Genomic DNA, 12,667 nt, shown 5'->3' with positions numbered 1-12,667 from the left:
GTATATATTGTAGTACTTTACAGGGTTGAGTAGCGTTATACTTAGTTTCGTGCTAACGGGTTTGTTTTCTACTTATTGTTTGTTAACCCCTTTCAGGTGGACCCAGTTCGTGAGAGAGTATGAGTTAGACTAGATTAGCATAGTTAGCTAGTTGTAGTCTAAACTCTTGATGTTTGTTTTTGAGACTTGTAGTTAACTTTCCCTTGAGTTTTTGATGGAGCTGGACACCGGGGTTTTAACCCTTAGTTTGATTGATGTTAGTAAAACTTGAATGATTTAGTTTGTTTACCCTTTGCCTGTGCAATCACCGTGAAGGGTGATTGTGGCGGTGGCACCCCTATTAAGTTTGTTTAGTAAGTTTATTTCGTTGCCTCAGCTTATCTTTCAAGATTAAGTCTGTTAATAAGGTTTAAGAAAAATGGAGTGTTACAAAAATAATAACCTTCCCTTTGTCTTTTTCTCATCCCTCCCTCTCGTGAAAGCCTCAAGGCCCACCCGGCCCTTGTCGATCCCTGGACTGAAAGGTTCTCCTCTCTTTTAGATAGCTTGGTCCCTATCGCCTTTCCTACATGCGGTTCGTCAAGACAAATTAGCTCTCGCATGTTCCATGCAAGAAAACGGAAGAGATCAGATTTCTTTTGTCGTCTTCCCTACTTGCAGGCTCTATTAATTACTTTCGAGATTAGGTGGTAATGAAATTATAATTCCTTCTAATCAAATGCTCTATTAAGATTTTAAGTTTGACCCTTGAAGCTATGTATTGATTTTCTTAATTTAATTCAATTTATGATTTATTTAATAGGAATTTCCCCATAATTTTTTTTTTTAAAAAAAACACTAAAAAAAATCAGCAATAAATGCCGCAAAAATCCAGCTTTCCAGTCGCTTACTGTTCCTTATACAAGAAAATTCAAAAGGAAAATTAAATACTACCATATTCTGTATTTAGTCTGTATATACATTTGTTTTATTACTAAATTATTTCCTTGGCTGGGTCTAGTACTCTAGTTTTTATTTCTTACCAAATTCTCTTTTTCCAGGTCCGTTTCGATTTCTATATTATTTCTCTGTTCAGATTTCAATTTTGTTCGATATTTATGATCTCGCTGTGCTTACAAGCCTGATCGGTGGATTTTTGTATTTACCCATTCACTTTTCGTTTCTTTATGCATTGTTATTTATTTATATGTATATTTTACTAATGTGATTGGTTTGATTTGAATTAGTTGATTTCTTGAACTTGTCGAGGTTTATGAATTTACGAATCTAAATGAAAATGATAGATTTTTGGTGATTTTAGTGATTTTGATGAGTGCTTTGCTGCAGGAAGTTTTGTTATGTTTGAATCTTATGGGAAAGATCAAACTAATTTTTTTTTTTTTTTATTAATTAATATTTAAAGTTCTTGTTTTTGTTTATCATTCGATGACTTTGTTGCAACTGAGTATTTGTAAGTCTATTAAGTAAATACTGCACCCTTTGTTAATATGAGGGTTTAACCTAAAAATTTGAGGATTTTGGATTACTCTAGTTTTGAAGGATCTATTGGGTGATTGTGTGTAGGAAGTGCTGTTGTTGTTGTTGTTGTTTGATACTGGTGTAAATGGGTGAGCATTCAGTGGTGAATTTTGATCAACTGGTTAAGACGGATGAAGTAGGGTCTGGCCTGCCAGTTGATGGGGCAAAGCATATTGAAAAGAAGACAGAAAGTGCAGGGACCTCTTCCAGTGCTGTGGTAGAGGATAAGGTGGTGGGCATGGGGAAAGAGAAAGATATTGAGGTGGCAGATGAGGAGGCACCTCTAATTGGTATAAGGGAATGTCGCATCTGCCAAGAGGAGGATTCTGTGAAGAATTTGGAGACTCCATGTGCTTGTAGTGGCAGTCTCAAGGTAAGGTTTTCGTTAACATCTTTCCAGTAACCATTTTAACGTGGTAATATTATGAGTTCTATGTTATGAAATGTACAGATGAATACCAAATTCCATTGTGATTTCTTATTGATTTCACAGAAGAATATGCCCTTAAAAATCATGGTCAGTTTGAGTGGAGAGTAAGCACATTGTCAATTCTTGAGTGGTAAACATGAATCTCTATAATTTAGATGAGAGTATATGCACAAAGCATTCAAAGTTATTGCTTAAATCAAATAAATGCTGTGAAGTTGTATAAAAGAGGTGCTCAAGGTTTCCTTTCTGCATTGAATATTGATCGGAGCCTAGCGGGATCTCTTCTCTCTATTTTGCTCCATGTTGAGATCCCTATACTGAGAAAAGTGCTATTTATGACATGCTTATTTATGTTTATGAGTTGAAAGATGATCCTTGTTTATATAACAAGCTATCACATTAGCACTAAAGTAGCAATATTTTCCTGTGGTCTATGAAGGCTCTTGTTTACCTGGTGATTTGTGTACCATTTGGCTATAAACAGTTTATTTCATGTTAATTTCCTCTCATGACTTAGGTCTAGAAAGCATCTGGTAGTTCAATTGCTTATTACTCGTGGTTTCTCCTTTCATTCCAACTAAATTTTTTCCGTTGTATAAGGTTTAGTTTTTGCTGGATCTTATTTAGTGCAACATTTATGATTTTCCATGATTTCTTACCTTCGTATTTTGTTTCCCTTCCTTCCTTCAATGTCATGCTGGGTGAAATATCTTAACGGGAAAATTTATACTGCAGTATGCTCACAGAAAATGTGTCCAACACTGGTGCAATGAGAAGGGTGACATTACTTGTGAGATCTGTCATCAGGTACATTTTGATATTTTGATTGTTTCGCATGTCTTGTGGTTTAAGAGACTGTAAAAAAATGTTACGGAGTACATATTAAACACTCAGTTTTCTTTTAAAGTATAATAATAATCTTGCTTCCTTGTACAATATTTAGTGCAATATTTGGTGCATAGTTAAATACGCAATGCTAAATGTTCCTTTTTGAATATTCAGCCTTATCAGCCTGGTTATACGGCTCCTCCTCGATCTCAGCCAGAAGAAACTACCATAGATATCGGGTAAGATCTATTTTTATGTTATACTTCATCATTTCGTTTAGGCTTTTTTCTTTTGGTCTAGTTGAGTATGTTTAATCATGATTAATGTGCCAAAAGTGACTGGTTTGGTTTGGCCTTTTGTCTTGTTTATATTAGCAAGTTTGGTGCATAAAATCTTTAATTACTTCCCTTGATAAGAAATCTTGCAATAGACAAACAATTTGTTAACACCTGCGTCTTCACATTTTGAGAAACAATCAGAAAACTGTGTTCAATGATGTTTTTTTTTATTTCATTTTCTAAAAATATTTTAAAACATCAGTCTGTTTTACACACCCAAAAAAAAAAAAAAAAAAAAAAAAAAAAAAAAAAAAAAAGAACTGTTGTTCACTCACGTTCTCATTACCGCATCCCATTTCTCTTCACCAACACAACTTCTATGTTACTTAGGCCGGCCAGTTAACCATCAATATTTTCCGTGATAAACTTCATATCTGCTTTAATTTGATACCACCCAATTAATCATCAACATTTTACATGATGTGCTCCACTCCCCGCAACCTCCTCCTTCTCCTTTGCCCCTTCCTTTCTGATCACACCTACCTTGTATACCCCAGATAACTCTACATCCGTCGGCATACCACCACACCCACTCACCTTACAAAACCTTAACTAATCTCATATTCACCAACTCAAGCATTACTTCACATAAACAACACAAAATTGTTACAAAACAGCTCCTTTCAGTTTTATTTCAGTTTCTTATTTTGTCACGACAGAGGATGGCAAATTTCTGGTACGCCCCTGGATTTGCATGATCCTCGCCTTTTGGCAATTGCTGAGGCAGAACGCCAAATTTTGGAAGCTGAGTATGATGATTATAATGCTACAAATGCAAGTGGTGCTGCATTCTGCCGTTCTGCTGCTTTGATTGTAAGACCTTGCTGCCTGCCATAGTGATACATTTAGTTTAACTTATAGTTCTTTATTCTCAAATTTTAATAAGCAGCTTAAAAATTCACTTGTTGATAGTATTAGGACTTTCTATTACAATCTAAGGGCAACCACTAGAATTAACCAACATAATGCTTTTATGTGAAAGACATGATAACAAAAATGATTGAAAGTTGATAAGGAATGTGGGTGGATACTCCTATATATAGTCCTGCTTACTTGAAAACTTGATAAGATGGTGCCATAATAGTAACAAATCTGGAAATTTGTGGCTCTATAACTGAAGTGATGTGCAGCTTAGCGAATCAAGTCCATTTCAAGAGGCTAAAAGTTGGGATTTGGATGCTAAGATGTGATTCTATACGTCTGAAACAGCCAGAATAATGAAATGAGAAGCTCAAACAGAAATGAAAAATTGACAATATGGCAGGGTACTGTTTGTGAGAGCATTACCCCTGCCTGGAGATCTACCTGAATTAGGCCATTGGAAAACATCTATGAAACCATGTCAAAAAATAATGAGTTTGGAAGCCAGAGGGGAGATATGATACAGAATAATAGACTTCTTAATTAGATTAGATGGTAACAAAAGCCTATTTATTACTTTTTTAATGGATTGCTTAATTATAGGTAATGTGAGTCTCATCTCTTTGCAACTAGTGTTAATTATGGGTGCTCCTCTTATGCTAACTCAATGGCTCTTGAACTTCTAGCATGCATAAAATAAGATACACGAATATCATTTAATTTTCCTACAGTATTTGCACTTCAAAGTGAAAAGCCAATGAATTGCTTTATTTGTTTGATATTCTATTCTAGTATTCCATTTTATTTGTTTATTTTTAATTTTAGTATAGATCTATCCTCATGCTTTTTCAGTTTTCAGATTTTAAAGCTCATTTTTATTTGCAAATAGATGTACCTTAGTGTCTTTTTAATGATCAGTCATTCTGAAATGATTATGCAGTTAATGGCTCTTCTGCTATTGCGGCATGCTCTGAGTATGACTGACAGTGAAGGAGATGACGAAGATCCATCTGCCCTTTTCTCTGTAAGTTTGATTCAAATTGGAATCATCTTGTGAATACTTGCAATCATTGAGAAACATTAAAGAGAGTCTACTGGTTACTGTTAATCTTGGAATTAAGAATGCTAGTGGTTATGTTCTTCAGCTTTTCTTGCTTCGGGTGGTTGGCTTTCTTTTACCATGTTACATCATGGTTTGGGCAATCAGTATTTTGCAGCAGCGAAGGCAAAGGCAGGTTAGTGTTTTCCTACTGCCTTTCATATCAACTTTTACACCATTTTCCTCCAGGCATATAATTATATCATGTGGCGAGGCTCACCATCCTTGCAGCAAATGCGCATTACAATTGCTCCAAGGAATACTCATTAATATATATATATATATATATATATATATATATATATATATATATATATACCAGATCTGACCATTGATCTCTAGCTTTTAATGGACCAGATCTGTCCACACGAACTCATGGGAAGGGGTGGACTCACTTCAACAGTGGCCTATATATATATATATATATATATATATATATATAATGTTTCATTACATGTTGAGTATATGTTCATTGAATATGAAGCAAATGTTCATCACGCTTGTGTAAAATGCTTGGTTTTCGTTATGTTGAATCAGGAGGCTGCTGCAGCATTGGCTGCATCACAGTTTGCATTCGTGGTGCAATCAGCACAAAGAAATGGTGTGCATTTTACTATAGCATCAACCGCACCTCCAGTCCCTGCAGCTCCTGAACACGTGTGAGAAAACTGGGACCAATTTTAGCGGAACGTTATGAAGATGAGAAGTCTTGGGCCAGGGTTTCAAAAAGAGCTAGGTTGTGTTGTGCCTTGTTGTTGGTAAATTTTAATGGGAGCAATTTTAGCAATAAATGGTACAATTTTCTTGGTCAATTTTTATATGCATCCTCCCCTGTGATCAGTAATTTGTGTTATACAATATCAACTAGAGTGTTACTGACTTACTGCAGTAAAATCATTTGTCCAGCATCTCTCAATAGGCCACTAATGAGTTGATTTTGAAAAAAAAAAAAAAAAAAAAAGGAAAAGAAAAATTACCGAAGGAGTGAAATGTCCAGCTCATAGACTTCAACTGTACTGCAAAATTCAGGTAGGTATCAAATGGTCGTTTGAACCATATCTTGTCTGTTTGTTTAAGATAATAAGATGTGATTTATATGTTTGTAATTGGGGTGACGATGAAAACTTATAGCTAATACTTGAGGAGTTGAGGGCGTGCATTAAGTAAATTTTACTTTTGTGGAATAATTCATAAATTATACATGAGAGATAAATTAAAAAGATCATAATCATTTTTTCACCATTTACCAACTCCTTTTGGGGCAATTTAAATATTTTTAATTAATTAGGGTTTTAGGTGAATGGATTTGTTGGGGTTGTACCCTTTTAACTCATTATATTTTAAAGTAGATGGTAATTTTTCTTCTGAACTATAAGCTTATAGCATTTTTTCACTTGAATTATTCATGTATAACCCCTCAATTATTTAAAAAGTCACAATTTTTCATTTTTTAAAAATTATATTAACATTTTTATCCTTAAACAAGTATTTTATTTATTTTTCTTTTTCAACAAATTATTGTTTGTATGTAGAGACGACAACGATTCGAACCGAACGAAAGGTTCCAGTTACAATTCAGAAGTGGAACTTAATATTTTGGTTTCAATTTATTAAAATTGCGAAATGAAACTGCCCGAACTAAAAAAAAAACCGACAAGCAAAAAATAGAAAATAAATAGTACTAAAAAAAAATAGAAAATAGATTTAAAAAAAAATCGAAACAACGGTTTACAATCCCATGGCTCCTCCTTTTAGTTGATCTTCAAGTAGATAAATGACAAGTTATAAACATCTAAAGATAAACAAATGGTTGATCATAGTCAACAAGCAATCGTTATACCGTGCACCACGGCGCACATAACATTGTGCGCTCCGCATCTCTCAAAACGACGTCGTTTTGGTAAGTTGTTAAAAAAAAATCTAACATAATACATATTACACATAAATTTTTAACTGAATATACATAATGAGGTTTTGTTAACATAATACACATAACTTTTAACTGAATACACATAAACTCATAACACAATACACATAAACTTTTAACTGAATACACATAATGGGGTTTGGTTAACATAATACACATAAACTCTTAACTGAATACACATAAACTCATAACATAAAACACATAAACTTTTAACTAATTACACATAATAGGGTTTGGTCTGTTCGAACGGACATAATAACATCAACAAGAAATGCGCGTGTTTTGTGTCTGGGCACACATTGCTATGTGCGTCGTGATGTACAATATAAATTGCCATAAACTAGCTTTTGGCCCCAAGTAGGGTCATCAAGAAATCTTTGTACTTTCCACTCACTTTCATCATATCGATTTTTGCTCGCATTACAATAGCCCGCATAAAAGAATCCTCATCAATTCCAAATTCAACCATCGAGTCTTTAATAACCTAAAACTTTTAAATCGTTAATTGTTAATTAAACGAAAATATTTTGGTTAAAATGATGAACCAAATTTTGTTAGTTTGGTTGTTTAACTAATTTTCATCAAATTGTGCATGTCCAATCATTATTCTGTGTTCCATGTTGTGTGCACCATATTTTATATACTGTAAAATAATATACACTCAGTACAAAATAAATATATATTCAGATACTGAAATAATGTACATTGTATTCAGAGAATGTATATTATTTTTATACTGAGTGTACATTATATTATATAATGTACACTCAGTATAAAAATAATATACATTTAGTATATTAAAAATATACTTTTTATTATGGTCCACATAACACTGTGTAGACCATAATTTTCCGTACACATCCTTGCTTTGTGATTACAAATTTTGTTAGGCTGTTTTAATTTGATAAGCAATCAATTGCAATTGATATAGTGGACCAAACAAACTTAGATAAATTATTGCATTTCAATCTCATTGTTTTAATCCAATCCTAAAGCACCACAATTTGATATCATGACATAATGCATTTCTATTTTTGATAGTCTTTATGTAGTGATCCATGAAAATTAATCCAAAAAGCGGCCTTAGCACAACTCCAATCCAACAAGAAGTATCTCCTGAATGACATAGGAAGAATATCTAACCCCTTGCATGAGTTTAACTTACTGATTCAATAAGTAATATTTGAGGGAAGAGATTAAGGTTTGAACCTCGACAGAAGTGAGGGATTCAACCTTTTGAAAAAAGAATACCAAATAACGTTTCATTAATAATTATGAAGGGGTGGAGACCTTAGTTGTGAACTACATACCTCTTGGTGGCACATCAACTACTAAGACAAGCTATAAATATTTAATATGGAAAATTCTTATATGAAACCGTCTCACCACTACAAGAAAATTGGTCATTAGTGAGAGGTAAAATCGTCACTAAAACATTAAAAACCATCATAAAAGACTTTTAATGACGGAAAATTTACCGTCACCACCCGTCGTTATTTCTTCCGTGGATAAAAACAAATAGTGACGGGATATGATACCATCGTCAATAAGCATATAGTGATAGTATATTTACCGTCACTAAAACGTTCTTTTTACGACAAAAAATCCCGTCGCTAATACAACTACTCACTAACATAATTTCCTCTCATTATATTCTTGTAGTGATGGAAAATCCCGTCACTAAAAATTATAATTTTAATTCTCATTAAATATTAATTTTTCTAATACATTGTGATCTCACTAATCGATATTATGTTATGTTGTAACTATAGATATTGTATTGGTAAAAATTAAATTAATTTTTACCATAATGCATTCAAAGTAGACTCGATCAATATATTAAAATATTTCATCATCACTATTAAAATGAAATTTCTCATACAACTTTGTAAAAACTAAAGACAAAGAAACTAATTATAACAAATAGTGATAGTAATGTATCTGTTGGCTATTTTGCCTAAGTATTTGAACTAATTTTGCTCAAGTCTTGCAAGAATAGTGGTGAGCTCAAACCCCTGCTTATCATCTCACTTCCCGCCAGCTTCGAAATCACAAACCTCTGTCAATAAAACCCCAAAATGTTTTAGTATAATCTTAAGACATACAACTTTCAGGCTTAGAATCCATCAAATGATCTATCAATATTTGTAAACAGCAAGGAGAAGGGTGACATCTACTATGGCATATGATTAAACAAAAATTTTATGTTAAGAATAATAATAATCATATAATGATAAATACAGATTGCAATAGAACTATTCTGTGTGTACATCACCCTATTCATTTTGGAAGAAAGGAAGTTCAAAATCTGTATGTACAGAGAAGAGCTGTGTGTCCAGGAAGAGCTGTTTCATGCCATACAAAAAAAAAATACATTGGGGATTGATTAATTATGTTCGGTTTGAAGCATTCACAGAAAGCAAACTAAAGATTTTGTAATGTTCAGAGCAAAGCATTTGTTGATTATTTCAACAGTTTAGTGACATTATATACATATCTCAGGAAACAAAGTCAAATATGAATCGAATGGACAATGATCTTAGTTCACAAGACAGAAAAAGAACCGTTAATATATAACACTGAGCATTAGAAACATACCTTCATAAAAGGTTTATCTCGATAGGGGAAAGATTCGATGAAACTGTCCTTCAAGAGCAGTGATACCTATATTAAACATAAAGGCCTGAGTCATACCATCATGCCTCCTCACGATACCAGGGATATCAGTGACCTGAAGACAAAAAAATACTATAAGTGAAATTGTAGAAGAAATCATGGAAATATGGGTAAAATTTACTAGCATTGGAGACAATTGCAAACCCGAAAATTCTGGTAGCTCAATGTAATATGGCCCATTAAACTATTATACACTCAAAATTATTCTGTTGTATAGAATTTAAAATACAATAGTATACTGTTATACACTTGAAATTCTTGAAACTACAGCAATTTACTGTATGCATGTTTTGGTGAGCAATCTTGAACAACAAAAATCAAAATCTTTATCATCACCACAATCTAATTAAATTTTAAATATGTGTACCAAGTCATGAGTAATAGGACAAAGAGAACGCAATAATTTAATCTTATCCTTAGTTTATAATGAAACCATAAAATGAAAAGCAAATATACCTCATCAATCCAGTCCCACCACCGGGAACTCCGTCTGAATCCGGTTCCTAATGACATTATACATCAAAGGCTCCTGTCGTTCACCTAAAATGCAAGAAAAGATTAAGCAAACAATTTTTTAACTGCTCTCGGCCTCTAGTTTCTGCAGTATTTTGCTTTAAAAAAATTATGAAATAATCAATAACGTATTGATAACAATGATGACCAGTGGTGGGATGCAAACCCCACTGATGTCATAAGACAAGCTCAGAAAATTGGATGTCTAAAATAGGAGACTAAGGCCAGCCATGAAACAGTGGTAATTTCATGAGTACTTCTAGTCTCCTATGTGAAATAGTGGTATCAACATGACATAGCTCTATATGAAACTGTGGTATCAACATGAAATAGGAGACTAAAGCCAAATGCCAGCCTAGAAACTGAATGTTTGAAAGTGATTTTTTATACAGAATAGTAGTTGATCTGCCAAAAAAGCACACTACCCTCATAATCCCTAAACCAACAATTCTTTAATATTGAGAATACTAAAGAAGTGCCTTCCGGCATTAGCATGAAACAACACAAGTGTTAAAGAGCACTCTTGCCAAGCATCAAGGGTACATAAGGAGAGAACTAAAGAATTAAAACTTTAAAAGCCATACCTGTCTACGTCTTATTGTAGACAAGATGTCACTAACCGTTTGGTCTTTTATTAAAAGATATGCAGACTTGTTGGAGCCAACAGAGAAATTTGACATTGTGACTGACATAGTAAAGTTCTGCAGTAAATTAACATATTACATCAAAACACAATACTCATAATCAACAAATGCAGCTAGCAACATTAAGTATAATGGAACACAAAAATAGATCCCCAAGAGGGAAAACTAATAACAGGCAGCTCTAGTTGAAGTGGTAATTCAAAAAAAAATCTACTAAAAACAATAGGGGATCCTAGTAGTAGAGATGAGAGAAAAGCAGAGTAAAACATTCGAGTTATCAATCTGCAAACTGGCCATCTGACAGGAGAAATGCAGAGCTTATTGTTAATTTCTAAACATAGATACTCAAAAGGTTCTTGATCTGACCCTTTTCTTTCATCAAGAAATGGTTACCTTGCCCTAATTCGAATATGAAAGGGGGTTCCCTTTTCAAGGCTTTAATTGGAGTATTCTCCACAGCAAATACTATTCTAAGTATTCATATTCATCCACAACAGACATATACATATATAAACAAATATAGAAAACTTCAACTGTAAAAAAAAAATAGCAAATATAGATAACAAGAAACACTTACCGGCGGTGGGCAAACTGGTCGGTGGCTATCGCAAGGGAGGTAGACCCCTCGTCGGCGGCATCAGCTTCGTCGCCTTTGTCGGATTGTCGATAGAAACAGAACCAAAAAATAATACAAAATAAGATAACAATAAACCCTTACCGGCAGTGGGCGAATTGGTAGGCGGCACAGCAGGGGAGGCAGAGCCCTCGTCCGCGACTACCGCAGGGAAGGCGGTGCCCTCGGCTTCGTCGTCGGTTGCAGCTTTGCTTGGAATCTTGGAGACCGGAGGAAGCGAGAAGGGAGACTTGGGTAAGTTAGGGTTTCAAATTTCTTTTTAAAACGACAAAGCAATCAGCGGCGGCTATGGCGATGGAGGCGGTGGTGGAGGTTCACGGTAGAGTTAGATTTGAGAGAGTGAGAAGGGAGAATGTGGACTGTGGAGGTTGTGCGTCATCTGAGTGAGGGGGTTGCGGTGTTGAGAGATGGTGAGATGCAAGCGCCAAAAAACAAAGTTTTGGTGGGAATAGATTTTAGTGAAATAATTTTTGCACATCATTAGTGAGAGTAATAATATCTATTTTACTAATAGTGAGAGTAAACTTTTTAAATAAATATAAAATTAAAATTTCGTCACCAAATCATAAATATTTAGCTAGAGTAATTTTTTACCCTCACAAAAACTATGCAAATACTACATTTAGTGAGGGGTTTTTCTACCCGTCACTAATTTTTTGTCACTAAAAGTAGTTTTTTTTTGTAGTGCACGGATCTAATTTGTGAGAGGGTTTTTTTTTTTTTTTTTTTTTTTTTTTTTTTTTTTTTTTTTCTTTTCTTTTTAATGAGTACTACATTTTTTATATAAGTATTATAATTTTAATTCATAAATAACTTTTCAACTTTTAATTTATTACACTTATCACATTTTTCGTCATAAGTATTATATTTTCTCTCATAAGTAACAATTAAACAATTTATCCATAATTGATAATACATTTTTGTCTCATAAGTAACCATTTAACTTTAAATATTACATTTTGATTTAAACGTATTACATTTTTTTTTCCTTTCAAAAAAAATATTACATTTCTTTTATAAAGAACAGATAATTTATTCATGATTAATATTTTATTTTTTAACATAAATATTACATTTTCATTATAACTCAACTCGTCTCATATATGAGAATTCGTGTGACCATCACACTGGAGATTCATTCATTATATATCATCACCAACACATTATTAGATGGTATTCTCTACCTAAATGTACCTATC

At 33.4% G+C, this 12,667-nt stretch overlaps 1 protein-coding gene and 1 long non-coding RNA gene across 3 annotated transcripts; one reads left to right on the top strand and one right to left on the bottom strand.

The window, feature by feature from the left end:
- The first annotated feature begins 933 nt into the window (after positions 1 to 933).
- Positions 934 to 6,035, top strand: LOC109169548. 2 transcript variants are annotated; one of them, XM_019318411.1, is made up of 8 exons: positions 934 to 1,040; positions 1,564 to 1,891; positions 2,684 to 2,755; positions 2,951 to 3,015; positions 3,774 to 3,927; positions 4,916 to 4,999; positions 5,121 to 5,210; positions 5,612 to 6,035. In XM_019318411.1, the coding sequence occupies exons 2-8, from the start codon at positions 1,604 to 1,606 to the stop codon at positions 5,735 to 5,737; spliced, it is 879 nt and encodes a 292-aa protein (XP_019173956.1). In that variant the 5' UTR covers positions 934 to 1,040; positions 1,564 to 1,603; the 3' UTR covers positions 5,738 to 6,035. The 2 variants fall into 2 exon arrangements, with proteins under 2 accessions (XP_019173956.1, XP_019173957.1); XM_019318412.1 differs by lacking the exon at positions 934 to 1,040 and adding an exon at positions 1,069 to 1,137.
- A 3,467-nt stretch (positions 6,036 to 9,502) lies between these two features.
- On the bottom strand, positions 9,503 to 9,853 carry LOC109169550. The gene is made up of 2 exons (XR_002052261.1): positions 9,822 to 9,853; positions 9,503 to 9,732 (listed from the first exon to the last, which is right to left on the bottom strand). It is a non-coding gene; the product is annotated as an uncharacterized LOC109169550 (long non-coding RNA).
- Positions 9,854 to 12,667: the final 2,814 nt, after the last annotated feature.

The sequence above is a fragment of the Ipomoea nil genome, unplaced genomic scaffold, assembly GCF_001879475.1.
Source record: "Ipomoea nil cultivar Tokyo-kokei standard unplaced genomic scaffold, Asagao_1.1 scaffold3314, whole genome shotgun sequence".
Lineage (NCBI taxonomy): Eukaryota > Viridiplantae > Streptophyta > Magnoliopsida > Solanales > Convolvulaceae > Ipomoea > Ipomoea nil.
This window is presented reverse-complemented; position numbering and strand designations above follow the sequence as displayed.